Source organism: Aulonocara sp. 'chitande type north' Nkhata Bay, linkage group LG15 (assembly GCF_057382095.1).
Source record: "Aulonocara sp. 'chitande type north' Nkhata Bay isolate Kocher_YH1m ecotype deep benthic linkage group LG15, A_spYH_male_GT1.1, whole genome shotgun sequence".
NCBI lineage: Eukaryota > Metazoa > Chordata > Actinopteri > Cichliformes > Cichlidae > Aulonocara > Aulonocara sp. 'chitande type north' Nkhata Bay.
Window position 1 is genome coordinate 25,893,545 of NC_141358.1, and position 27,347 is coordinate 25,920,891.

General features: G+C 43.3%; 2 protein-coding genes and 1 long non-coding RNA gene across 7 annotated transcripts in view; 2 read left to right on the plus strand and 1 right to left on the minus strand.

Annotated features, from left to right (window-relative positions):
- Positions 1-757: 757 nt before the first annotated feature.
- LOC147313205 (uncharacterized) lies at positions 758-7,989 on the minus strand. Its single transcript, XR_015125166.1, has 3 exons — positions 6,171-7,989; positions 4,178-4,351; positions 758-3,504 (listed from the first exon to the last, which is right to left on the minus strand). It is a non-coding gene; the product is annotated as an uncharacterized LOC147313205 (long non-coding RNA).
- A 1,028-nt stretch (positions 7,990-9,017) lies between these two features.
- Positions 9,018-14,055, plus strand: LOC147313206 (uncharacterized). The gene is made up of 3 exons (XM_086265227.1): positions 9,018-9,467; positions 10,749-11,024; positions 11,182-14,055. Exons 1-3 carry the CDS (start codon positions 9,338-9,340, stop codon positions 11,853-11,855), a joined length of 1,080 nt encoding a protein of 359 aa, XP_086121353.1. The 5' UTR covers positions 9,018-9,337; the 3' UTR covers positions 11,856-14,055.
- A 211-nt stretch (positions 14,056-14,266) lies between these two features.
- pex7 (peroxisomal biogenesis factor 7) overlaps positions 14,267-27,347 on the plus strand; it is a 44,324-nt gene continuing 31,243 nt past the window's right edge. For 2 of the 5 annotated variants that reach the window (XM_086265228.1, XM_086265232.1), the window contains exons 1-6: positions 14,482-14,756; positions 14,937-15,070; positions 15,401-15,458; positions 16,025-16,175; positions 16,245-16,322; positions 16,399-16,507. In XM_086265228.1, coding sequence (XP_086121354.1) covers positions 14,755-14,756; positions 14,937-15,070; positions 15,401-15,458; positions 16,025-16,175; positions 16,245-16,322; positions 16,399-16,507 — 532 coding nt within the window. In that variant the 5' untranslated portion in view covers positions 14,482-14,754. The other 3 variants (XM_086265230.1, XM_086265229.1, XM_086265231.1) reach the window with 3 other exon arrangements.

The following is a 27,347-nucleotide window of genomic DNA, read 5'->3' on the forward strand; positions in this document are numbered from 1 at the left end:
CAAATGAATGGCTTGTTATCAGGCCTTTGCCAAACACGATGGCATGCTGAAGAGGTAATCAAACCATTTGATTCAGCTGTGTTGGAGTAGGGATGCATCTAAAAGCTGCAGGACGGTAGCTCTCGAGGACTGGGATTGGGCACCCCTGCTTTAAATAATTTGAGTTAGTTTTAAAAACAAGCAGCGTGCCTTAAAATCATCAGATACAGAAGAAAGCCAGTCCCAATGAAAATCATCCATCTGAAAGATGGATTTTCTGGGACAGTCTGAGCGCTAAATGTTAAATCCATCAGTTGCTACGTTTTTATCCAGTAAAGATTCGGAAAGTCTCAGAAACAACAATGATACCAGCACCGGTTGAACAGGCCCAGATTCCAATCATATCCATGTTAGGAAGCACACGACGTGATGCATGTGTAACCCAGACAGTTTTTAACATCTGCTGGTGTTTCACATTCAGCCAGAGGCCCAGGGTTAGGTTGGATACCAGACAATAATAAAAGCATCGTTATTAGACTCTAGAGCTCGTATTATAGCTGACACCACATGTAGAGTTTAAGTTCACACAGAGACGATGACATTTTTCTAAAACCAGCAAACAATAAACAAGAAATGTAACAAGAGTTTCAGAAGAAGCTGTTTTACAGAGAAATGATTCCCTGAAGACAAAATTATTATTATCATCCTTTATTTCTCCAGGTGCAAATTTAATTGAGATTAAAAAATGTTGTTTTCAAGAGAGACCTGACATCATGGCAGAAAGAGTTAAAAACACATAATAATTCAAACAAATACAAAATAGAAAAAACATCCTACATAAACTTCATAAAGTTTCATTAACAGACTTTGAACAATGGACTTCAAACTTCCCCCCAAAACAACAGAAACACATTTGAAGATAATGAATGACATTTATCCCTCTAAAGATTGACTTAGACTACGATTTAATATGAATGAGAACATGTTCATAAATGGATGAAACCAAAGATTTCATCAATCCCTGATTTAGAAACAACAGAACATTTGGTTTGATTTCAGAAGATAAGAATGACGACTTAGTTGGAAGATTGTTTTATGTTTAGTCAAATCTTTCACACATAAAGTTGGATTACAAAATCATCCCCTAAATTTGTTGTTTTATTCAAGGAATTAAAATTATAGAGAAAATCTGTGAAATGACTTAAAGAAAACAAACCACAAAAACTCTATGATACTCTAAACCCCCTGGTTTAGGTCGGCAACCTTTCTGGTGACGAGTGCCATCTAAAATTTCCTCAGAGGTCAGTGTGCCATATGATTGCATTAGCAATAAATTTAATAACGCTCTATATTAACAGTTACACACTATATAGAACCACTTTATAGAATTATATTTGTGCGCAGATGTTGGCAGCTATCAGCGAATAGTTATCAACTATTTTGAAACAAAAAAAAGACTTTTTATCCATAACAGCAAATGAACTGTACAACAGAAAATACAAATGCTATTTATGGCCTCCTCACAACAATGATAAGAAAAGTAAACTGGGCCAATATGGCATGTTTGTTAATACAGAGACACACATGTCAATGTGATCTCTGGTCTCCCACTCAGAGACACAGGTCTCCGAGAGAAAATCTGCTCACACAGATATGTAGAGCCAAATACTGTCAATAAGGCCTCTGCAATGTTCTGAAGACAGTTAAACTTGTCAGGTAGTGATGTCCAGCAGGTGAAAATGCAGCTCCATGAACACGCACAGCTGTGGATTCCAGCGTTCGTAGTTCTGCAAACTTTGACCCCCACAGAGTCGAGCTTTTCAGTTCAATCAGCTGCATTTCGATGTCCTCTGTGTCCAGCCAGTTAATGCGACACAAATCCAGCTGCTCATTAAAGCTTTCTGGTTTGCTCAGAAAAGAAAACATTGGTCCATACACAAGAAAGTCCCAAAAACCCATTGTGAATTCTGACTCGAGTATCCGGATGTATCCGTGTATTTACGTGGTACTGATGCTCCTGAAGCTTTTGAAGTGTCTGAATATGGAACGTTCAACATTGCTTGAAAAAACTGCCAGCTAGCAACGTCCCTCTCACCGGTAGGCTAAGTTATTTTTAGCCAATTACAAGTTTAATCTGGTAGTTGGGGTTGTTAGCTAAGATACCGTCATTAAGAAGCGGCACCAAAGCAAATCACTGTTTTTCAATTTACAGAAATGTAATGTCCATATTACAATCAATTACTCTTTTTGATTCAATGTTTACTGTTTTTACTGTTGCCATTTTACAGTTATTAACTGTAATTTTTATGTATATTTCTTACAGTGTGGCCAATCCACCACCTTTCATCGTTTATACCGTTACAAAAAAACACAAAAAAAACCATCATTTTCCCCCCATAAAAACAAAAATCACCATCGGTATGCCCGATGGCCAGTGCAGCTATGATCGTGCCATCAGTTAACCCTTCACGTGCCAGCTGTGACACGCATGCCCAGGGTTGTCGATCCCTGCTCTAAAGCATCCGATTTGGATTCCTGAGATCAAATATATTTTCCTTTGGGGTTGTTTTCTTCCCATTTGTGGCTTTAATGTAGTGTTACATCCTGTTTGTTTGCTTCCATCTGTATACATGTCCAGATTCACTGTTATGTTTCTATTCTTACATTTCTGTGTGATCACTGTTCCCTCTGCTAACTGATTTGACCTTTTGTATCTTACACTGATACTTGTCATATTTGTATCTGCGCCTAAAAGATAAAAAGTTTTCCATGCTAAAACACAGCTCCACCTCCTGCAGTTCTCCCTCTGAACCACTAGATAACTCTATTATCTAAATGAAGACGTGCAGCACAGCAACCACAGCAGCCTCAAATCACACGAGTCCGGTTTTATGTATAAAAGCATGAAACAGGTGAGACAGGTGGGATCAATATTAATGTTGTGGAAATATATGAAAAAGCAACAGAAGAGCGAAAACATTTCGTATTTCTAGAAAGATCTTTCAGCTCATAGTTGCTCACAGACTGTATTTACAAGTGACAAACTGCAACTCTAAAGTACATCTACAGTATATATCAAATATATTCTGTATTCAAATCTATTGAGTGATGTTTGAAAGTCTTTCCAGGTGAGTTTGATCCAGGAGGATCTGAAGCCAGAGTCAGACAGAGACTGTGCAGAGACTGTAGAAGGACAGAGCAGCAGCAGAGCAGTCCAGATACACTGATGATCCTCTGTCAGATCCAGAGGGACACACAGGGATGATGCTGGACTCTACATTGTGTCTGATAGTGGAGCTGTTCTCAGAGCAGTTCACTCTGCAGCACTGACAGTCATCTGCACTTCTGCTTATTCCTCTGTCAGTCACTGCTGGATGAAGCTCTCCTCTCCACCTCCCAGTAACATGGCCCAGTCAGAGCATCTCTACACACAAGCTGCTGCTGCTTCAACCTCTCTGGATCATCAGGACACAGCTCCTCCTCCCTCAGCACACACACCGTCCTGTTTACCATCATCACCTCCACCTGCAGAGAGAAGAATGAAGAGCAGAGGAGATAAACAAGTGTTTCCAGATAATCTTCATCAGCAGTCAGTCAGTGATGCAGCACATCCAGTATAAAGAGCAGCAGGGACTTCAGTGCTGGGACTGTACTAGGACTCATTGTTGCTTCACTTTTTCTAATCTTTGGATTTTTATTGAAGTTGATGAAAATGTTTTTCCCTCCTAGTTTGAGTTTGGACTTTCATTCATTAGAAGAACCTTGGTGTGTCCACTGAGCTCTGTAGGAACCCCAACAACAAGCCCAACAATCCAGATGGACGGTTCCAGCTGTTAACTGGAGGAATTCCATCCAAACATCTGCTCTCACTAAATTCTTCCTCAACTACAGACTGTGTTCTTCACTGCTTTAAACTTGGAAATGAATGCAGTCATTGGTCTGCGTGCTGCTTTGTTCAGAGAGCTGATTGGCTGTTGACAGTGTTTGATCAGAGCGTGTTAGCCGTTACTATGGTGACCATAAACTTCAGAAACAGGAAGTTTTTGTGTCCAATCCTGAAGCCTGTCACCATTCTCCTCTCACAGCTTCACTGAGAAGCTGCAGCTTTACATGAAACACTGGATCTTTGTTTCATACTGACTGTGTTTAGTACAATACTGCTGACAGCACCACCCACTCACTCCATCTCTCTACTGACCTCAGAGTCTCCAGTCTGTAGTCTGGACTCTGCTAAAGATCCCACAGCTGCTTCACATCTGGATCCTTCAGGTTGTTTCCCCACAGGTCCAGCTGTCTCAGATGGGAGGGGTTGGACTTCAGCGCTGCTGCCAGACAATCACAGCTGATCTCTGACAAACTACAGTCCATCAATCTGTATAAAGAATGAAAGATGTAAGTTTATTAGACAAAGTGTGAGCTTGAAATCATTCAGTGTTTCATCATCTGTTCAGAGCTGAAGAAGGTTCAGAATGTAGAAGTTTAGAAAATGGAAACTCCAAACAGCTGAAGCCAACAGGAAGGAGATTCAAACAAACACAACAAGAGAAAAAACTCTGAATGTTTCACATTAAAGTCTTACATTTATCATTAAAACAGAACATAGATTTTCAAAAGTCGTGTTTTTCCAACCACAAGGCTTCACTTTTAAACGTGAAGTGTGAAAGAAATGGACATATTTGGAGTCACACTTTTTTCCAGTCACATTATTAAAGCAGACAAACTACAAGCTCATTTTCATTCCAACAAGTCATGTTCTGACCTGGACTAACAACACTGGTCTCTGTGTGCAGCTGGCTGTGAGACCAGTGCTCAGGGACCGTCTACAAAGTGCAACACTGAAAGAACATCACACACTAATTTGCTTCCAGCAATTTCACACAACCATCTACTGTCATTATTGTCACCAAACTACGGAGAAAAAAAATTAAGACGGACTTTTGCGAGATCTCGCAAAAGTTTTAGCCGCATTCTTCGGCCTTCGACCTCCCGTTAGCTCGAAGCTAACGGGAGGTCGAGACCTACTACAGCCAGGAGGAACACCGCTTTCCCATCACATCGTGCCTCGACCTCCCGGTCGGCTTCGAGCCGGCGTCCGAAGAATGCGGCTAAAACTTTTGCGAGATCTCGCAAAACTTTTGCGAGATCCCGAGTTAGTTTTGTGAGATCTTGCAAAAGTCCGTCTTAATTTTTTTTTCCTCCCATGTCCCCTGTGGGGCTCCGTACCAAACTCTGTGGATCCTTTATTGCAAATTCAAATGGGATTCAAATGGTCAGACAAAAGAGGGTTATGAGGAAATATGATGAAATGTTGTGTATTAGCAGCAAGTTATTAAATCATTTTCCTCAGAAACCAAACAAAATGATTGACAAACATGTTTTTGCAAACTCAGTGTTGGACTTGGATCAGCAGGATAAGCTGATGTTTAAAGGCATTTGAGTCCCGCTGTATGAGAGTCCAGTTATTACTCAATATTTATGGATGACGTTTTTTCAGTGTTGCACTTTGTAGACGCTCCCTGAGCCTCACAGCCAGCTACCATGGACCAGCTGACATTACCCAGCATTAGAGGCGGGTGTAAAAAAATGGATTCTCCTATTTAAATCTTTTTAATTTGAATAAAGCGATGTTGATTCATTCAATCCTGAATCGATTTTTAATATTAATGTATTTTGCCAGGATCTCAGGTTAATGCTCCCAAAAGTATTTCAACAACAACCAAACAGATAAAACAGTAAATGAGAGCAGCTAAACACACAAAGATGGAAACACAGAGCGTGGATCGTTCACTCGACAGCATGTACACGGACACGCCGTCGGAGCTGAAAGTGGACAGCTCACAGATCCTGAAGCTGCAGGTTTCATCTGTCTCCAACCAAAACTGACCCAACCAGCAGCAAAAGAAGATCCAAACTACGCTTTACGTTTGATGAACATCATCATGAATTCTCTCTGACTTTGACGTTTACTTCCTGCACAGCTCTCTCTCTCTCTCAGTGTACTTCAAGAACAGTTTACCTTCAAAACTTTTTTTTTGCATTATTCACTGCTTATTACGCACCAGTCTGCTGTTGTGTTCACTGCTGTTGGCCTCCGAAAACAAAGCCCCATTTCTGCTGTTCAATACTGAAGAAATTTAAACCTTTTAAAATGATGACAGATTACAAACTCTCAGCTGTGTCTGTAATCAAACCTCTGTAACTTTGCTTCACTTCAGCAGCATCAGGTCATGTTCACATGTTGATTCATGGTTTGCTTCAGAAGAGGTCTCTCAGTCTGGACAATCCACATTGATGGCATGGCATGAAACAGCCAGGTCGCTGGACTCGCTGCTCCTGTGTCAGCGCAGAGCAGAGGCACTTTGCTCCCTCTTCCCCCTCCTGTGTTTACATGTTGCGCTGTCACGTGACTTGACTTAGACGCGTTGGGGGTTGTTAAGTTGTTTACCAGGGCCATGCAGAGATGTTTAGAGGGGCAGGTGCTCAAAGTTAAAAAGGGGCACATTGAACCAGGCTGAATAACAACAACACACATTCATCAAGAATCTAATATGGGCAACAAGGCAAAGCAAATGTAGCCGATGCTTTACCTGATGGGTACAATGTTGCTGTTGAGGGGTTGCTGTGGATAGTGCTGGAGGGCAGGGCTGTGTTGATCTGAGACTGTAAACATTAAAAAGTCCATAGGAGAGATGGTAGCTGATTAAACAAGTGTCATGAGATAATAACAAAATGCAAAGATTGGTGACAGCGCTTGGAACCATAAGGCAACAAAAAACTGTGAGAAATAATTTAGGCTCTGCCTGTGAATCACTCTTTGCTTCTCTTCTTCCTTCCATCCCATCATTTCATATATCACTCTCCACTTGCTGTCTATCTGAGAACAAGGCACAACTTGCTATTGCAATAAACTATAATCTAATTATCCACACCTAACAACTCTTGCACTTAATCTATAATAAAATGATGACAGAAAAATGTTATAGCACTGCCTTTAGTAGCCTCACACAGCTCCTGCTGTTTCCTCCTCATGTCCTTACAAGCCATGTCTGCACAATGTTATATCATGAGTAATATTTTTTTTAAAAATCCATTTCATAAAACACACACATGCACGCACACACAGTGATATTTTAGACCTTCTTCAGAATACTGTATATACTATGGGCATCATGGTGCTGATCCAGAATCTTTTTTTTTAAATTTTTATTACTAGAGCTACAATAATAAAGCAATGAGGAGGGGGAAGTAATAAATATGAAATAATGTATTTATGATGATTCCATTTGTTTCACTATCCACTCTGTGCAGGGGCAAAGCTTATTACATTTTTAAACTGTAGAGATACAATCATTTTACTGCTGTAAAATCCAAATTTTGTCTTATTTAAAATATAAATCTAATATAATCTGCTTCTTAATGTATGTTCTTTAAAATACAGCGTGTGTTTTTTAATATATTATAATTATAATAATGCATAATTATGTGGACATGCATATTAGATCGTTTTTTAGTGAAATATAATCCCCCCCAGAAAGGCAGGAAAAGCCCTGTAACTTACTTTAAAACTAAATATGTTCTAAATACTTTAAAACTAAATATGCTTCCTAAAACGGTGGACAGAGCTGCAGACCCATGACAGCCAGGTAGCCAGCAGATATGACAGCACTACTTGTAAGCCCATACTCCTGGGTGCTATACACTACAGTGTACGCTGTACACCTACTTACTGGTTTTGTCGCATCAGTCTGTGTCTCTGAGTTAACTTGTGTTTCTCCTACAGCTCCGGACCGGAAAAAATGCGCGTGCTCTTTGTGAGCTCGTTCCCGGCTCGTAACCAGCGCGTTCTGCCGTCGAGGGCGATCATTGGTTAAATGTGATCATGTGACTGATGCAAGCCAGATCCTTTTATTTAGCAAAACTGTGATTAATAGTTAAATATTATTGTTGAGGGGCACAGACAGGACTCCGCACGCACACACATAAAAAAAAAAAAAAAGAATTAAAAAAAAAAAAAAAGCCCCTCTAGCCCCCCCTCTGCACGTGCCTGTTGTTTACATATTATTTATATTTTTACCAGTTATTGTTATTGAGAATTTTAATTGTAAATTTTGTATTATAGTTTCTCAACAGTACTTGTTTTGATTTGTTTACTGGTTTGCGCAATTTATTGAAAAATATTTATTAAAAAAAAAAAAAAAAAAAAAAGTAAACTGCCACGGCAGACCTGATGGCATTTTCATGCTTCACAGCATGATTTATTCTTACAATAATCACATGGCTGCTGTAACAGTACATTCTGCTGCAGCTTTCCTGCTGCCAGCTGTACACATCACAATCAACAACAACACAGAACACAGCACAGGTTTTACGCCGGCGAGGCATGATTGTAGATGCCGCGCAGGTAAGTCCATCTCACCTGCAGCGCATCGCAGAACGTACTCCGCCACATACCCCCTTCGCCCCTGAGGCCGAATCTAACCTACTCGCCCCCTCCGCGAGCAGGCAAGGGAATCGGCCCGGATCATCGTCGCCCCAGGTAGCCTTCCATGTGGCAAACAGCGGCGGGGCAGCAGGCATGGAAGTGAGCCGGGGCTCACAGGCAGCTGAGCAGGCGGTCGGCGCGCAGTACTGCGCAGCGTGCTGCCTCTGTTGGAAGAGAGGCTGGACCGGACAGCACGCTGCCCTCGGGTGTGGCAGGACCTCTGCGCACATCTGTCTCCAGCTTGGCAGGTCCCGCTGACGCGCCAGCCTCCGGCTCACCCCAACCGGTCCTTGCCGTGCGCTGTCCACCGTTACAATAATCACACGGTTTCTCTAACAGTACATTAGTACAACCGCTGCAGCTCGCCAGCTGTACACATCACTAACAACAACACAAGCAGAGCACAGGTTTTAAGCCAGCCAGGCGTGATTGTAGACGCGGTGCAGGTGAGTCCATCTCACCTGCAGTGGCATCGCAGAGCAGCCACAATAAGAAAGCATTTTCTATTTAATTATAAACTTTATCCTAATTATGTCCTGGGTTTTAACTATTTAATAATAAAAAAGGAAACATCACAAAAAACACTTAAGGTTATAAAAATTAATTGAGATTTAGGAATTCAATGATGTATCCACCTTATTTATTGAAAAGTATTGGTATTGATATCGGCGATACTGGCCCGCATTTACTTGGTATCGGATCGATACCAAAATATGCAGTATCGCACACCACTAGCGAACGACGGACTGAAATCTGGTCACTTTTTATACAAATGAGCTGTGACGCACCGGAAACGGAAGTAGTGTTTCCCCCCATTCGTTCTTTTATTTTCTTTCCAGTCCGGCTCTGCTCTGCCAGAGTTTTAAATACAGGAGAATGGAATACAAGCTGATCATGGCGGTCTCTGGCTTCCCGAGTCTCTACGACATGAACTCCCCGACCTATCGGGACCTGAACATGCGGAGCGACGCGTGGCGGCAGGTGGCGGAGATCGTCGGAGTCCCCGGTGAGTTTCAGAACAGCGCCGAGATCCCGGCGCGAACTTCAGCTCTCACACGGGAGCGCTTTCGATGTGGGCGAGAGGGAAAACTTTCAAAACATGTCAAACATTCAGATTTTCATCAGAGAAAAGTTCAAAACAAATACGGTCCGACCCTTATTATGTTCCTACGCTCGTCGCCTCTCGGCTCCAGCACAATGGTTCCTCTTCAGAATTATCAGCACAGATTTATGAAAGAAACACTGTAAGAAAATCTACGACAACTTTAATCAGCAGCTTTTACTCATATATTGTAATTACTGGGAAATAACTGGTCGTAGTGGATTTTTCTAGTAATCAGAACTGGGGGAAAAAGGTGATGACGACCAAATATGTATGTGTGTTTGTAACACAAGTATTTAAGGTTTTACTCATGTAGACAGTCTTTGTTAACTGAACTTGAAAATTTTCAAATACAGTAAATTATGGTTCGCTGAAGAAAAGAAAGGAAAATAAAATAAAATACAGAATAAAGGAGCTGTTAATACGCTTTTGTTATTTATGGGTTTATATGTTTTTAACATTAAAAATTAATAATAACATGATAGAAATTACTGACGTTTTAAATTATATTTAAAAGCCTTTAAAATAAAATTCAACAGAAATTTTATTACTTGGATTTTTTTTAAACAAACAGCCTAATATGTTTAATCATAAATGTATGGAAGGCAACATAATGTAAATTAAAAAAAATATCCCAAAAAATAGTTTGAATGTTTAAAATTTATCTGGATTCTGCATTTGTTTTTGTTTTTTTAAAAATTGGTTGTTATTTTATTATTGCCTTTTTTTGGTCCTTTTAATTAATACTATTTAGTTAATTGTTTGTATTATTTTTAATCATTATTTTAAATAACCATTGGAAGCAAAAATTATGATTGAAATTCATATTTGGCTAAAAGTCACACAGGAGTTTGGAGCCGTGAGTATTTTCACATGTGAGTAGTACTGTTTGTTATTTTCAGTCAAATTGCTTCAAATGTTGAATATTGTCCAAACACAAGTTTGCTGTGAAATATGACCAAGCAAACAAAAATAGTTCGGTTGTTTGGGAGTTTGTTTTAGTTTTTGCAGAATAAACTAAATTAGAGCAAAGATTAGTTTTAGTTTTTGTATGCAGGTGAAAATAAAGCGTTTAATGTGACTCTGTGTGTGTGTCTCTGGTTGTGGACACAGCAGGATGGTTTAACTGTTGGATTTGATGGTTTTATGGTTTAATTAAAGCAAACTTGTGGTTTTCCACATTAGAGTCGGAGTGCAGAAGGAAGTGGAAGACACTGAGAGACCAGCACAGGAGGGAGAGGCAGCGTGAGAAGGAGCGGCGCGAGAGCGGCATCGGGCTCTTTAACTACCGGCCATGGAGATACTCGTCCATCCTGTCGTTCCTTAATCCGTTCATCGATGCCCGGGCAGCCGGTACCAACGGCTGGGCCCTGGACCCACAGCCCTCTCAGGTCCAGGTGGCCGAAATGGTCGGCTGCAGCACGACCACGGAGACGCGGAGCGACGACGACGAGAGCTACGGTTCGTACTGACACTTCCTTCTGATTGGCCAGCCTGCAGTACTTCCTCATCAGCTTTTCCATGTGCAGTCCGAGCACCCGGGTCTCTGATGGCTTTTGATTAATATTTTCTCGTGATTCGACATCGATTTAGTTCTGATTGTTTTGTCTGTTTTCAGGGTTCGCCGTAGCTGACGCGACCACGACGACATCCTCGTCCTCATCCTCAGAGTTCCCGCAGAGGAAGCGGCCACCCTCCGTCGGCTTGGACCCGTCCAGGCCCAAAGAAGCAAAGGTTGAGGTGAACTCAGGCGCCACAGACACTGACGACGGCCTGCAGACGCAGCAGCACGCCAACATGAAGGAGCTGTTTGAGATGATGATGCACTCGGTGACATCTCTTGCTACGACCTTAGCTTCGTCACGCTCTTCCTCGCAGACCCCTCTTCTGCAGCAGGATCCGCAGAGTCATCATCGCAGCCCGCCGCTGTCCTGGACCGTGGCGCGGCTGAACCAGCTGAAGACAGAGGAGCCGGAAGGCGACGTGGACGAGCTGCTCGTCCAAACGGACGATGAGGAGGAGGTGGAGGAAGAGCGCCGCCCCGCTTCTCCCAGGCCGCTCCGGCCAAAGAGGAAGAGCGTCGACGGCCTGCTGGAGGAATTCCTGACGAAGACAGAAGCCAGGGATGCGCAGAGGGAGCGTGACATGGAGCAGAGGGACGACGTGACGCTGTTCTTGCTGAGCCTGGCTCCGGCTATGAGGAGACTGACAGCAGAGAAACAGTCATGGGTCCGAACCAAGATGCAGCAGTTTCTGCACGAGGCCGAGTTTGGCGCCACAAAGTTCCAGTGAGCCCACGAACGTTTTGATGGAAGCTCATTCAAAGGGGAAGGACTGAATCCTCCCTGTAGACTCCACACGTGCCGACTCTTCTTACAGGTGATTCAGGTAGCTCCAGATTTGATGGTCTGTCCCTGACCGATGACTCCAGATACTGGGTTTCTGTTTTCATTGATGACTAAACGGATGTCTGCACAAAGCAGGACTTCGGGCACATCGGGGTCACTGCAGGGTTAGCGCCACGCTTCAGTGTTGATGTCTGATTACTTAATGGGAACTTAAACTTCTGCACAGAGGACTCTGTGCACGTGCACATCCGTGTTCAGCAGCAGGAGACTTTCTAAAGTTTAGATTTCTCACAAGAATCTGTCCAGAAACAGTTTTTCCACGACCGACTTTATTCCTGCAAGAAGGCCGTCTGCAGATGTAAAACCGCTTCATCGGCTTGTAACTGTCAAAGTGGTGATTTGATACTAAAGTGTCTAAAATTTGAACCTTTGTAGATGAAGCCTACATCTGAATACAGAGTATTTATTCTGTCGTCTTACTCAGACGGTCAAACAGCGCAGCCGAGGACAGTAAGCAGACGCCTGTTCTCTGACTGTCTGCGTTTGTCCAGCCGTCAGTTGATCACAGAGCTAAGATGAGTCTGTGATCGAGCACCGTCAGCGTTCATACTCACTAAAGCATTCAGAGCACACACTTTAATACTTCACTACTGTACGTGCTGTACACACACACACACAGACAGACATGAACGGGTGCAGCTTGTATCATGTGTTTAATAAGCTGCAGGCTCCGCCTCCTTCATGTGTCCATGTAGCCTGAATCCTGATGCAAGCAGGTAAAGTGATAAAGATCTGCTGTTAAGATCTTTGTAGCAAATTAATTACTGTTGTTAAGTTTGTGGTCCAAAAGTGTCACACGCTACGTCAGGGCAGGTGGTGCACTCCAGCACTGCAGACACACTTTTCCTCCTCTTCTCTGTCCCCGACCAAAATACTTCTTTATCTGACGTGAACAAGGATCTTTTATGACTTTTGAATGATGCGAAGCTCAAACAGAGACGTGTTGGTTCGTGTTCCTCTGAGATCATCTCAGACTGTTAACACCACTCAATGTATTTTATGTACTTTTATTTTGAAAGGCCGGTCACACTGAGACCAAAGTGTGATCTTTGCTTTCTCCTCTGAATCAGGAATTCAGTGATGATCAATGAAATTGTAAATAATATTTGTACCTGTTACCGGTAACCAGTTGCAGCTTTCTCCTGGTTTCCATGGCGACGCAGTATTTATGGAGCTGTGGTTGCAATCACGGTTTCCTCCTGGCTGTGAGAGTGTGAGGCCACAGCGTCTTTGGTTATGTGTTCTGAGTGCAATGCTCCATGTGTGATGCAGAAAAGCACATTTTGTATTACAGAAAAGTTTCTGTCTGTATTTCTAAACAATCATAAGAGCGTGATTTTTCCCAGATAGCATTGAACGCTTCAGCAAAGGATTCCTTTCACTCTGGTTTGTGTTCGCTACTCTCCCATGTTATTCAGTCCTGAGTTGGAACATTTTTTATGTTTCAGAGTCCTGCAGCTGATTTTATTTTCTTTGTTTGTCCTGTTTTTGTTTTTTGTTTAAAAAACAAACAAACAAACTCTTCTTGCAGTCATTTGTGTTTTTATTTTAAAGTGAATGCTCACAGCTGAGTCATGCTTAGAGTGAACTTCATATGCAAACATCTGAGCAGACTGCTGCAAATATTATTGCACCACTCATAAAGTGAGCTTCAGGAGGAGCCGATTAAAACCTGATTACTGACTGAAAAGAGCTCTTAGTGTGCTGCTGTGAATATTTCACCTTAATTTGAAGTTTTCATCCTTGTGCTGTAACACCGATTCAGCAGGAAACTGCCGCTGCAAGGATGTTTTCTTACATATACAAACTATCATTTTCTGTTCTCTGGAATAACATGTGGATTACTGAACGCGCACAGACTCTGAACACAGTTTGAAGTCAGTTTCCAGGAAATTGCTGTTTTAAAAATAAAACTAATCTTTGGTCATTTCTGAGGAAATGAAAACTAATATTTTAACTGCACGAAGCACAAAAGCAGTGACCATTACTCCTTCCGTGAACGTGCAGATGCTCCATCTCGTAAGAAAAGATGTCATTTAATAGAAAATTATAATTAATAAAATATGAAGTTTTCCAGTTATTTAAAGCTTTTCTTAAATTTAAAAATGAAAATAAATTTTTACAAATGTAAGTAACATTACCTGTCTAGCTTCATTTACCTGAATGTCGTGTTTTTAAAGAATTATAATTTCTAATAAGCGCACTTGTTGGTTTTAAGGTAAAGAAATGTCTCCACCTGGCGGCAAACTGTACAACTACAAGCATAAACACGTTCAATCCGGAGTCAGCTGATCAAAACACGGAAGTGGAGAAGCAGTGAGTGTAGTGAGAAGAGCAGCAGGAGCAGCGGGAACTTCTGTGGGTCTCTGAAGTTTTGAAGCTTTTTTTCTCTCGATCCCACGAGACGACCTGGTTTCTATGAGTCACGTGACAGCCATTTTCAATTTAAATGTGATCAGGGTCCGTGAAGTCACTCTGTCACCTGCAGACCACACGAGAGCAGGTGCTGATCAGACACGGTCTGAGTCATAAAACGTTACTTTAGTCCCGCGTACTTCTTACGTGTGAACAGATTAACAGACTCAGAGCTTCACATCTCTGAACCCCACGGATTATTTGATAAAACACAACAGGGCGGGTTCAGAGCGCAAACGTGGACCGCGTTAACCGGAATCCCCGAGTATTAAGTTTTAATTAAGACCCTATCGCACCTGCTGGAGGACGAACGAGAGAAAGATTAATACGTGTGTGAAAAACGTGGTTAGAAAACCGCCCCACTGTGAATGTAAATGCACTGAATGTTTGTTAGGAAATTTGGCGTCTTACAAGTTTTGTGCACATTAATTGTCATATTTTCTAAAATATTTCGCCTGAGGGTCATAAAAAAGCTTCAAAGTAACAGTACATGCTGTAGTAAATAGTCGATGTCGTCTTTGCAGACTTTTTAAACCTTTCTGTCCATCAGGGTTTCTTTGTATGTGACGATGATGACGGTGAAGGTGTTTCGCAGTCCGGCCCGTCACGGTTACGCAGTGGAAGTGTCTCCGTATATCCCCAGCAGAGTGGCCTGTGCTGCCTCACAGTACTACGGGATAGCAGGTCAGTAGAGTTCAGTGGTCACAGTTTGGAGAACACACCTGGATGTGATAAAGAATGAATGCTCACTGCTGGAGCCTCGTGCGGACGTTAGAGGAACTCCAGTTTGTGGCTCTTCATCACTTCTGTTTCCTGACTTTTGATCCGTATAAATATTCTGAAATAAAATAAGACGTGCTGTTTGTTTCTGAACGTCGACCTCAGCGAGCTGAACAGACCCCGATGACGACGATGATCACGCGGTTTTCACACCGAAACACAGATCTGTGCGTTTCAGCTGTTTTTAAACAGTCAGCTTTCTCATTCCTATCCACTCTGTCTGTGTGTGTACAGGCTGCGGCACACTGCTGGTCCTGGATCAGACCGAGACCGGGCTCACCTTAGTGAGAAGGTAACATCTGTTTCCTCATCTCTCTCTCTCTAACATCTGTTTTTGTCCTTTATGCTTACAGATGATGATTATAAGAAGTTGCAGGAGGTTTAGGGCTCGGTTTCATCTAATTTCAGCACAGATCAGATTATTGTCAGACTGCGAGGAAACCAGATAGAAACCCCTGGTTTTATGTGACTGCCACTGACTTCCAGGACTTCCACTGAGAGAGTGACATGGTCTAAAAACTCAGAAAATAATAAAAATGCAGATGATATATACAAATCAGTAGGAGTCACATTCCTCCTCATCTGCATTCTGAATGATGACGCATGTGTGATTATTCAGTAGATATGAAATCTTTGTGTGAAGTGTGCCATTTCTGAGGTTGTTGACTCCACATCTGGGGAAGACTGAAACACAGAGACTTGTCGGAAGCTGCATAGCTCCGTGCTGGAGGCGACTGCTTCACAACACCATTAAACCCCCCCCAGAAATAATCCTTTAAAGTCGAATAAAGGAAACAAGAATTCAGTCAAAGGTCAAAGATTAAGTTTTTATGTCATCCTCGTGTGTGTGTGTCTCAGCTGGGAGTGGAGTGACGGCCTGTTCGACGTGGCATGGAGTGAAGCTAATGAGCACATTTTGGTGGCAGGCGGCGGCGATGGCAGCCTCCAGCTGTGGGATACAGCCAATCACAGTGCTCCACTGAGGGTGGCCAAAGAACACACACAGGAGGTAACGCACACATGCTTACACACACACAGACACACACACACAGGTGTTCTGACTGTGACGTGTGTGCAGGTGTACACTGTGGACTGGAGTCAGACTCGAGGAGAAAGCCTGATAGTTTCTGGATCGTGGGATCAAACGGTGAAAGTGGTAAGATGAAAGTTTCTCCTTTCTTCCCCTCTCCGTCTGCGTTCTGTCTTCTTCATGTTAGTTTTATCTCTGTCAGTGGGACCCTGCTCTCAGTCCATCGCTGACCACCCTCAGAGGTCATGAAGGGGTCATCTACAGCACCATTTGGTCGCCTCACATCCCAGGTTGCTTTGCATCTGCCTCAGGTGAGTCGGCTGGCCTGTCAGAGGGGTTTAAAGTGGCTGCTTTCACCATTAGATGGCGTTGTTGTGATGGTTTTTGGAAGCAGGCCTGAACGTTTTTTGAACTTTGCTTCAGACCGCTCAGATTCAGCTTCACTTTGGATTTAAAGCTACAAAGGAGGAAATGTTTGATGTCATGAAGCTTTTTCTCGGTGTCTGTCTGCGAGCACGAGTGCACCTGAGCTCTGGAGGTTTTCGTGGTATTCACTCGTGTTGTTTGTTGGAGGTTTTCCTCATCGTGTGCAGTGTAGGAAGTGAGGTGAGTCTGCATGATGCTAGTAAGTATACTACTGAAGGTTTTAGTCTTAGTAGGAATTCATAGTTACGAACGTAAATCTGTAATTTAAACACGACGTGGAAAGAACTGTGCTTTAATAATGTAATTCTTAAAGCACAGTATATTCAATATTCTTGATATTTATAACTGAGTGATTTGCATATTAGTGCTATTTCTTAAATTTGCAAATTCTGTAACATATTGTATTAGTTAATTAGTTTAGTCTGTTATTGTTGCTGCCTTGGAGCAACTGTAACCCACATAATTTCCTTAGAGTTAGTTAGTTCTGATTCTGATTTAAACCTGCTTTGGTGCTGATGCAGACACAGGGGTGTAGTTTGTAGCAGGAGGCGTGTCTCTGTCACTGTGATGTCATCGCTGGGTGCACGAGTCTGCCGTCCAAGATTGAGGTTGCATGTGTTTTTAGATTTTCTGCATGATGCACTTCCTGTTTCCTGTGGCACTTCTGTGGCTAATCAAGCAGTGAAGCATTTTAGGGGTTTTCTCCCATTATGAAGGAGACTGTGGTAATAGGTTGACTGCTTTGGGGATCTCCTCCAAACCTCTGTCACAGTGATTTTTCTCTGTCGTTGTGCTTGATTGTTGAGTGGTGGGATCTTTAAAGCAGTCCTCCTGGCTCTGTTTGCTGCTTCTGCTGTAGCAGTGCGCTCCACAGTGACGTCAGACTGCTGCATGTCTCATTGGGTCATGCTGGAGACATCGCCATCCGCTGTCAGAGCAGGACTTGACAGATTCTCAGAGACTCTGCAACAGCTTGAAACTTAACTTCCTGCTCTCAGACCTACAGATGTTTGGGGTCAGCGACAGTAGACAGTAGCCTGAAGTCTATAAAACTTGTCCCACACGAGCATAAATCAAAGGCATCATCTTTGAAGGATAAGTCGAAGGTGCTGCGGTGCAGGGCTTAAAGAGTTAGTTCCTGGTTGGGTGGAGACTGTGTGGAGCTTTCATGTGTCCTCCAGCAGATGTGCACTTTAGGTTAACTGGCCTCAAGTCTGGATAAAGAGTGGTCAGTAAGACCAGAGAAGCATGTAAAAGTCTGAGAAGTCGCTTTCTTGTGTGTCTGTCGAGAAAGTTTTCATCCACACAGTGATGTGAGTGAGTTTGTAGCCAGAGGGAGCATTTGGATGATCTCCTGGGAGTGTGTTTAAACTTCATACAGGGGCAGCAATTCATCATCCAATCTGCAGCAGCCGCCTTCAGCTCGAGCTCGGTTTGGGAGGTGCTGTCTGTCACGTGACTCGGCCAATGAGTTTGGGTTAATTGGTTTGTGAGCGAGCGGAGGTCTCTGATGAGATTCTCAAAGCAGGAAGATGTTAACCCCCCGCTGCTCACGGGGTAGTCCAGGTCCAACCATTTGACCTTAAATGAGTCTTTATTTTTGATTGAGTGTATATAGAACACACAGCTGGGACAATCCGTGAGGGTCCTAACTGTTGAATCCTGTGTTTGTGTGCTATAAAAGGTCTGTTCAGGTTGGGTTCAGTTATTAGAAGTGTGCTGCAGTGGACTCATGCATGCACCAGCAGTCCTCAGATGTGATTTTTAAGGAAGTTCTGGATGTTTTTCATTTGATTTTTGAACAAATTTCTGAGAATTTATTTTTCATGATGGCTGTGCTGAATTAAAACAAGTAAAATATGGTGTTTGTGTTCAGATCTGAGTTCTGAGTATGTGTCAGTGATCCCTGTGACAGATGTGTGATTAATGGCTCCTTGTTGTTGGCACCATATGATGACCGGTGCCACAGATGAACTTGGAGGCTGTAATTCTGGGGTTTGTTGTTGTGGTTGATGCTTCATATTTGTTTTCATTTGATTTGATTTTTGATCTCTCCGCTTTTTTTTTTTATTGACTTATTCTCAACTCTGGGAACTCATAATATTTTCTGGTCTGTAAAATATCAGGTTACGGCTTCAAATTGCCCAGGACAGTGTCTCGCAGTCCTGACTTACACTAACCGGCTTTAATAACAGCTCTGCAGCTAAATGCTTTACTGAGAGCACGTCTCCATAATGAGACCTTCAGAGTGTCCGTGTCCGCCGCTTACAGCGGTTCAACTCCATGTTGGTCTCGTACATCAGCTCAACCGAACGCACTGCATTTGATATTCTGCCAGTCAACTCGCCGCATGCTCACAATTAGTAAAAATGCACAGTGTTTCTCTTAATGTGGTCCTAAAACACATAAAAGCCTCGGCTTTTACCTACAAGACGTCCATTAGACAACAGATGGTTTGCATGTGTGACAGATTTTCCGTTATTGGTGTCGATATGTGAGAGAGTAGCTTTATTCTGCTCTCACTTCTAATAGGTTCCTGTTATTAAGATCTCCGTGAGGTTCAGCAGTGCAGCAGCTCTGCTCTATAAAGACCAACACACAGAGCTGTAACATGACAGCAAACAAAACACTAATGATGCCCCTTGTCAGGATGATCTCCTCCTCACAGTTTTCTTTTATATCGTCTGATTCCTCAAAAGTTCCCTCACAGTTTTGGTAGATTTTTATCCTTAAGTAACTCTTTAAGGAGTGATGCCATGAAGTTGGAGGGTTTCCATTTTTCAGGATTTTTCCGTAGTCCAAACACTTGGCTGTGGTTTTTCCGAACATTCTCTTTATACGTCTTTGACTTTTGGAGTAACTCTTCTGGTTTCTGAAGCATGTTTAGCTGACCCTCACAGCCAAAAACTAATCTTTAAAGAACCGTTTGAATCCTTATAGATACAAACAGTTATTCAAAAACAGCAAAGAACCAGCCATCACTGACTCCTACAGGGGGTCATAACATAGCTCCCTAAAACGTTCCAGCTCCTGCTTTAGGAAACAGTTTGTAATCCCTGCAGCACTGTGGATTCAAGCTGCTGGAGCTGGAAGAGGAAACACTTTCTACGGCACAGGGATGAGGATGTAAAGCACTTGTCTTATCGGTCCTCCTCTGCGGTGCTGAGTGGTGTCCTCTCACCAAGAGTTAAGCTCAGAGATTTGAATGAGGACGCTCAGGCTCTTTGAAAATGTGTCTTGATCCGAGCACATCGGCGCCAGGACCTCTCAGCCGCGCGTCTGCCGCTAAAAAGACAAAGCCGACGATACCGGCTCAACCACAGAGCCGAACCTGAGGAGACTCGTTCACGTGCAGCTGTACCCCCTATGGTAGAAACAGCTGTGAAGGCGCCACTGTGCTTCCTTGGTGGGCGATGCCTTTTGTCTTTACCTTTGAGCCGGAGGTCACCTGCTGATGTCAGGACTCTGAGCAAGGTGCATGGACTCCATTTGCATTGAGACTTGCCTGTGAAACCCACGCTGAAAATCTGCAGCATTACTGAGCTGTGCTATCAGCACACAGCAGGCTACAGTAAAGGAGCCAGTGCAGTATTTATTTTGGCCTCAGGGTCTCATGAAGCTCTAAATGCTAAACACCTTGTCTGTACTTTTGTGTGCAGCTCTGCCTCCCAGAACCGAAGCAAGTATTTTAATGAAACATGTTGAACTTTATTGCTTTTTTAAGCTTTTTAAAGCTAATTGTGTTGGATGTGTTATTTAATGCATCCAGTTGCCAGTTTGTTTACGGCAGCAGCCGGAGGCGAAGCTCTGCTGTGCACCGCTTTCTGACCTGCAGCAGGAGTGATAAAACTCGGCATCAAATTAGCCTCTGCGTTTATCTCTGTGTGCTCCTGCTTCCAGCAGGCGCACTCACGCTCGATCCAGGTTTCTCGGCGTTCTGCTCGTCCTTTTTTCTTTTCTTTAACTTATAGACTTGGTCACAGCTTGCTTCTGCGATCAGGATGTGAGGTGGGCGGTCAGTTGTGGGTTTAATGAGGAAATAATGAGCAGAGCTTTGCTGCAGTTATAAGCTTGGTTATGTAGTTATGTAAAATTTGAGTGATGAGCCGACATTCTGAATATTCATTTAAATTAGAAATGTCAAAGTTTAGGTTGCTGTCAAGGGCTTCTGGAGGATGGTGGTCCACAGGAGACGGGCGATGATTGATGCTGGATGGGTGCGGTCTATACAACCTTTATTTCCCCCAAATAGTGTTGGCATCACCGTGAGCCTGGCGGGTCCCTGTGGGGGCTCTTGAGACATCTGACATGCACAGGCATCAAAGACCAAAAACAAGGCAAGGCTGTTAAGACTCATGGGCCCTCCTGGGCCATGGCAGCATGTTACCTGAACAGTGTGACTCCTTAAAGGTAAGACTGTGTATGATGTGAACCCTCAGAGGGGAGTTTTCGTCATGCATCCATGTTGCCCACTTCCTAAAAATTAAAGTCCAGCTGAGGGATCATCGTGTTTACACACTGGAGGAGATCCAGTATCCTTTGTAGAGGCACACGTAAAACAGCCGAGCTAAAAGCTGTCCAGAGGTGCCCGAAAAGATGATCGTGAAGTGGAAATCATCATTTATTTTTTGGGGACGTCTTCTCAGAAGGTTCTGATCATGCCTGTACTCTCAGCACACTCTTAGCAGAGGTTGGAGTCAGAATGGAAGCTCTAATAAAACCTGCAAGCTCACCGCAGTTTAGGAATCAAATATCAAATCTGACATCGCATTTTGAGTTCTGTCACACGCCTTCAATGTTGGAATAAAGGTTATTCAAAGCGGCCGGTGAGAGGTGAAGGTGTTTAAACTCCAGGCCGTCAAGGGCCGGTGTCCTGTAGGTTTTATTATAAATCACCTCCTCAACATATCTTGAAGTTCTCCAGAGGCCTGGTAATGAACTGATCATTTGATTCATGTGTTTTGACCCAGGGTGAGATTGAAAACCTGCAGGACACTGGTCCTTGAGGCCTGGAGTTCCCCACCCCGGCTTTAAAGCGTTAAAGCTGCTTCTGCTTCTGCTTCAAATAAATCTTGACACACATTATTTTTACCCACATTTTCATTTCTGCCTCACAATAACAGATTTATGAGAGTTTATGGTCAATTTCAGTGAGATTCATTTGTAATCACTGATGTGCTGCTGAGCCTCGGTGTTCTCCATCGCTCCTCACAGCCTCACCGCCGTGCTCTTGTGTTTTGTTCTCCAGCCAAATGATGTTTGCTGCAGGACACTGAAACACACACACACACACGGTTTCATACCGCTCAGTGTATGTGTGTGTTGGACTTTGTGAGCAGGTAGTGTCTGTTTAAATAAGTGATAGCAGGTGTCCACCAGATACAGCAGGCTCTCTGTCTCTGCTACACACACACACACACACACACACACACACACACACACACACGTACGTACGTACGTACGTGCGCGCTGAGCGGTGTTTGGTAGGTCCTGGCCTCAGGGAAACTTTGGCCACACTCGTTCTCTGTATCTGCAAACCTACATTAGGTCATGAGCTGTGATAACAGACACACACACAGACAGAGAGACACACACACACACCGGCTGGTGTCGATGGAGGCGCCACGTCTTGCTTCAGAGAGCGCTGCTGCAGGCCTGGTCACAGCTGTAATGAGACGATGGCAGCGATCAATGGTGAGAGAGGAGCGCTTGTTGTGATAACAGCATCGTTTTTTTTTCTGAGTCAGTAAGCTGTGAAGAGTTCCTGTCGCACATGCTCAGTGTGTCCTCTCTCTATTTGGGTTTACTCAGGTGAGAAAAGAGACGAGGCGTTACCGAGGTTGGAAACCCAGAGGTCTGCTCACGGTCATATTTATGATGAGAGCAGAGGACAGATTATTCATTTTTTCATGTTTGTAACTGAACAATGTTTGTCTGAGAGTTTCAGGCATCTCAGAAACATCTGAAGAGAAAAGGTTTGAATCATTTTGAAAAATGTGATGCCACTCTGGATTTTGGAGCTCAACACAATTTAATGACGGTGTGTGATGGTGTAATTGTCAGGCTGGTGGAGAACGGCTGAAGTGGGTCCCAGTGGTGTTTCTCAGTGGGTGATCTGACCTTTTACTAGTGTACCTGTGTTCCTGTGATGTCAGCTGTCTCAGTGGAGCTGGCCTGTACACACACAGAGGCTGAGCGGCAGTTTGGAGTTTTTTGTTTTTTGCTGAAGTCAAAAAAATACTGGAGTTTTTATCATTATTTGAGACTTTACAGTGCTGAAGATCGGTGTTGGCGAAATATTTTAATGGTGCTCATGTTGAAGCCAGAGAAGACTCTGCTCGTGCTCCAGAGTGTTTAAACAGACTGGTGGATGTCAGCACCGTGCCTTCATGGTGAATCACTGGTGGAGCGCTGGATGCTCATAGATCAGTGACCTGTCAGTCAGAAGCTCTGTTTTTTTTTTTAAATGACTTTAAACTCAGCATTGAGACAATCCAACCTGCTGTTTGCAGGGATAACCAATCAGAAGACGGCTGCCTTAAAGGGGGGAGGAGCTAATATCACTTATTTGAGACAGAGGATGAACTGAGGAAAGGCAATATGAGATCCATATGGATTATTTTGACCTGTGAATCATGCAAAGCTACCCTACAACAGGTCGCCTTGGATCATGCTCTCTGTGCATTATTATTATTATTATTATTATTATTATTACTTGTTATTAGGGGTTTAAATCAAAATTCATATTTTTGTATTTTCTGTTATAACTTATGAGTCGGATAATAACTGAGAGGGATGGCTGGATGGATGAGTTTTCAAGCACAGCTACCTATGATTAGTGTATGGTGGAGCTTTGCCACCTTATCTCTATCTTACGGCTTCCCCTCTGGTGGCACTTAGTGTTAGCTTGAGAGGCTACAGCCACTCATGACTTTGAAGAGAAAGGAAGTGACAAACCGGGAGAAGCAGAGATACGGTGAAGGCGTGGTGCAGATGGCGTCTCATTCCGATAAGCTTATCTGGGTTTCCATGCTCCTCACTGCTTCTCTCCCTTGCCTCCTCTTTTGTTCCTTGCCTCCTCCTCAGTCCTCTCATTTCTCTTTCCGCTTAGCTCGATTCAGTGGCAGACAAAGATCCCCACCTCCAGCCTGAGAATCAGATGAGGGTCTGTGTCTGTTTGTTAGGCTTCGATCTGCCCTCCAGGTCTCCTCTGGAGTCTGCAGTGCTGGTTAGTCGCTCTGAGCTCTCAGTGAATCAAAGCTTCAGTAATCATCAGTTAAACTCTGACCTTTCAATGAACTGTGTTTAACTCAGACTCCACCTACACGTGTCATTCCTGTTTCCTGTATTTAAAAAAAGCCCCAGAACGACTGAGGTTAAATAAACGATGGTCACTCACGTTCTGTCCATCATATTGACAGAAAGCCTGTAAAATTACAGGTGCGATCAAAAAGTTCAGCCCATGAAAATATAAACTGGATTTAAACTTTGTCTGATCGCTCCTGCTGGTGCACGCTGGATCTACTCCAGTGTATCGAAACAATGATCCTAGAATATGAACAATAAAGGTTGTTGTTTTTTTTTTTTTTTGTTTTAAATGAATGAAATTGCAAATCAGTGTGCAAATGGATAATTATCTCAGAGACAAAGTAACCAATGGTTGATAACAACTTACCAATCAAGGCAGTTCTTCCTTCAGTTTATTTCCTGGTCATTGCATTAAAGTTTTAAAGGTTCATCTCAGCACTGAGTGCTCATGCTCACATCTCTGCCACTTTTAAACTGGATGTGCATCCAGGGAGCAGCTACATGGACCCATCGTTACCAGAAAGGAGAGAAAATCCTGTTTTCAGTGGACGCTCTGGGTCATGTCCTTCAGATGCTTCAGGATGTTGAAGCAGACTCTGTGCTAACAGTCTGACCCGGGGAAGGAAGTCATGGTGCACAACCCTGCGAGTGTTCCTCACCTTCAGGCAGCTGGCTGGATGTTTGATCTCTGCAAGTGTGAAGTCTGTGCTGAAATCCCAAAATGGATGAGTAATGGGCCAAATTAAAAGCAGGTATGGTAGATTTTATGGACTCATTCCACAAACTTGTTGAACTCTGTGCAGCATCCTTCATTTTAATGAGCTGATTGCATTTCGTGGTTTTTACTGGAGACAAAGCTGCTGAGATGCTTGGATTTTTGAGTCAGCGAAGCCCACATTTATTTGTGTAGGTTGAAGGCTTTACATTCATCTACCAGCCACCTCTCTTTGTTGTCTCCTGCACACGAGCACAGCTGTGACGGAAAGTAATCTCAGAATATAAAGAAGCTGTTCGTCTGCGTGTAATTCCTCTGCTTGATTGCTGCTGTGCCAGCTCGCTCTGATCAAAGATGCGATGAAACTGCACACGTGCTCGTTTGAACCAGTGGTCGTGGTGCTTCAGATAAGCTCTGGAGGTGGTTGATCTCCGTCTGCTACTGAAAACAATCATGTAAATCTTTGTGTTTGCAGCTCCTCCTGCAGCTTCTTATTTGCACCCTCTTTGCTACAGTCTCCCACACACTCGCTGTGATCACATTAAGCCTGGACTCTGGAAATTCAAGTGAAACGAGAAAAAAGGTTTTAAAATGCAAATAGTAAGGCGTGAAGAGAGAGCAGTGCTCCCCCGTCCAGAGGAGGTTTGGAGCCAGCAGAGATGCCATCAGCAGCTGGAACCAGTTTGGAATCAGACGGCTCTTTTTGACCACCAAGTTCTCCAGAGACCTTTTTTAAGCGAGGTTTAGATGTGAGGTTTTTGTTTAAGCATTTTAACCACCTACATACATTATGTGTATAATAATGCTTATATTAGTGTTGACAGGGGTGTATTCAGAAAACAGTACATGATGACTTTGTGTGTGTGGACCAGAATGATGTACCCACACTGTGGTCCACACAGACGTTCTACACACACAGTTCAACACACACAAAAAGAAACTCTGGTGTTGAAACAAAGACTTTCCTGATGAACTGTAAAGTCTTTAAGTGAGATGAGTAGAGGAAATCACCCCCGCTTTGCTGAGTGTGGATGGACCAAACTCTTCAAGCTTTTATCAGCTGTTGGGCGTCTTGACTCCTCGTTTCTGATCTGCAGCCACAGCAGCTCTCTCTTGCTTGCTCGCTCTCTCTCTCACAGTTGAAGAGCTTGAATTTCATCATCCTTAAGTGAAGGTTTGCTGTGGTTGGAATCAAACACAGAAATCTGTTTCTCATTTATTTATTTGTGTAAATGATCCTCTGTGGCTGTGCTTACAGCTAGTGTCCTTGTTTATTTGTGTGCTACGATCACTTTTGTTACATAATACGAGCTTAAAGTGCAGACTCTCTGCATTCGTCTCCAAACTGGAGGAAGGGTTTGGATTTGTGACTCTTATATAATTATACATGTCCCCCTCTTTACAAAGAGCAAGCGTAATTGGACAGTTGACTCAAAAAAAAAAAAGTGTTAGACGCTAAAACGTGGCTGCAGGTGTGTCTGTGTGTATTAGCTGAACCTGCTGATACAGCAGCGATTATAGGTGTAATAAACCGTGACCCTTTCACAGAAGTCAGCACTGCAGAACACACACACACACACACACACACACACACACACACACACACACACACACACACACACACACCCCTCAGAGTGTGAATGAGAAAAAGAACCAGAGAGGAAGAGGAGGATAAGGGTTAAAATGTTACTCAAAGAATCGATGAAGAGCCGTGTGGAGGGATGCTGGGGGAGGGTGCAGAGCCATTGCTGGGATTAAAGAGGAGGTGCAAGGAGTGAAGTAGAGAAGGAGATTAATGTGCTGGTCAGCAAACAGGAGGTGAAGCCTGGGAGAAGCGACTCCCCTCGGCCTGCTCTTTAATCAGTCCTGGAGCTGATTATTCAGCCTGTTGGCCTCCAACGGGCTTCAGGTGGCGTTGTTTCAGGAGAGCCGCTCACACAATCCCATTAGCCACATTTATTCTGTTCCCAGATACGTGGCCCCAACTTTTATCCCCTATCCTTGTTCTTTGGCTCTTTGACATTATTACAAATTTAAATAAAGCTCTGCCAGAATAAATGTCAACACTGGGTTTATTCCCAAGCTTCTAAAGCTTGAAACCATCACAGCTGAGAGCCAAACCCTAACCCAACTCTGACTTCACGCCTCAGTCCTTCCATCATTACAGTGACTCAGGAACATGCAGACAACACGTTTGACTTCATCACTTGTGCTGTCTGATAAAGCTGCAGTCCTTCATGTCATGCTGGTCTGGTTGCACCTCTCAGTTCATCCTCTGTCTGAAACAAGCGTTAGGATGCAGCGTTCTTCTGTTTGGACGCTCCTCACAAACGGGTGGATAGCCATCATGACCAGGTTAAGGACGCCCACCCTCCTTGACATCACTCAGAGCCAACCCATATTGAAAAGATATATAAATCTTGTAAAGTTTGTATCTGTCTTGTGTGAAACTTGTATGAAAAGCATACAAGTGTGAAAACAGATATAAGATCCCTTGAAAAATTATATAAATGAAACTTGCATGTTTTGGATACTTCTTAAAACAATACATGAAAGTAATGAGAAAGTGGCCACTTTCATGAGTAAATCATATAAGCCTTATATGATTCACTATATGATGCAAGTCTTTTAGAAGATTTCTTTTCCATATGGGAACAGTGGAACACACGGTGTGCAAACTGACTGAAACAGATGTACTGTGC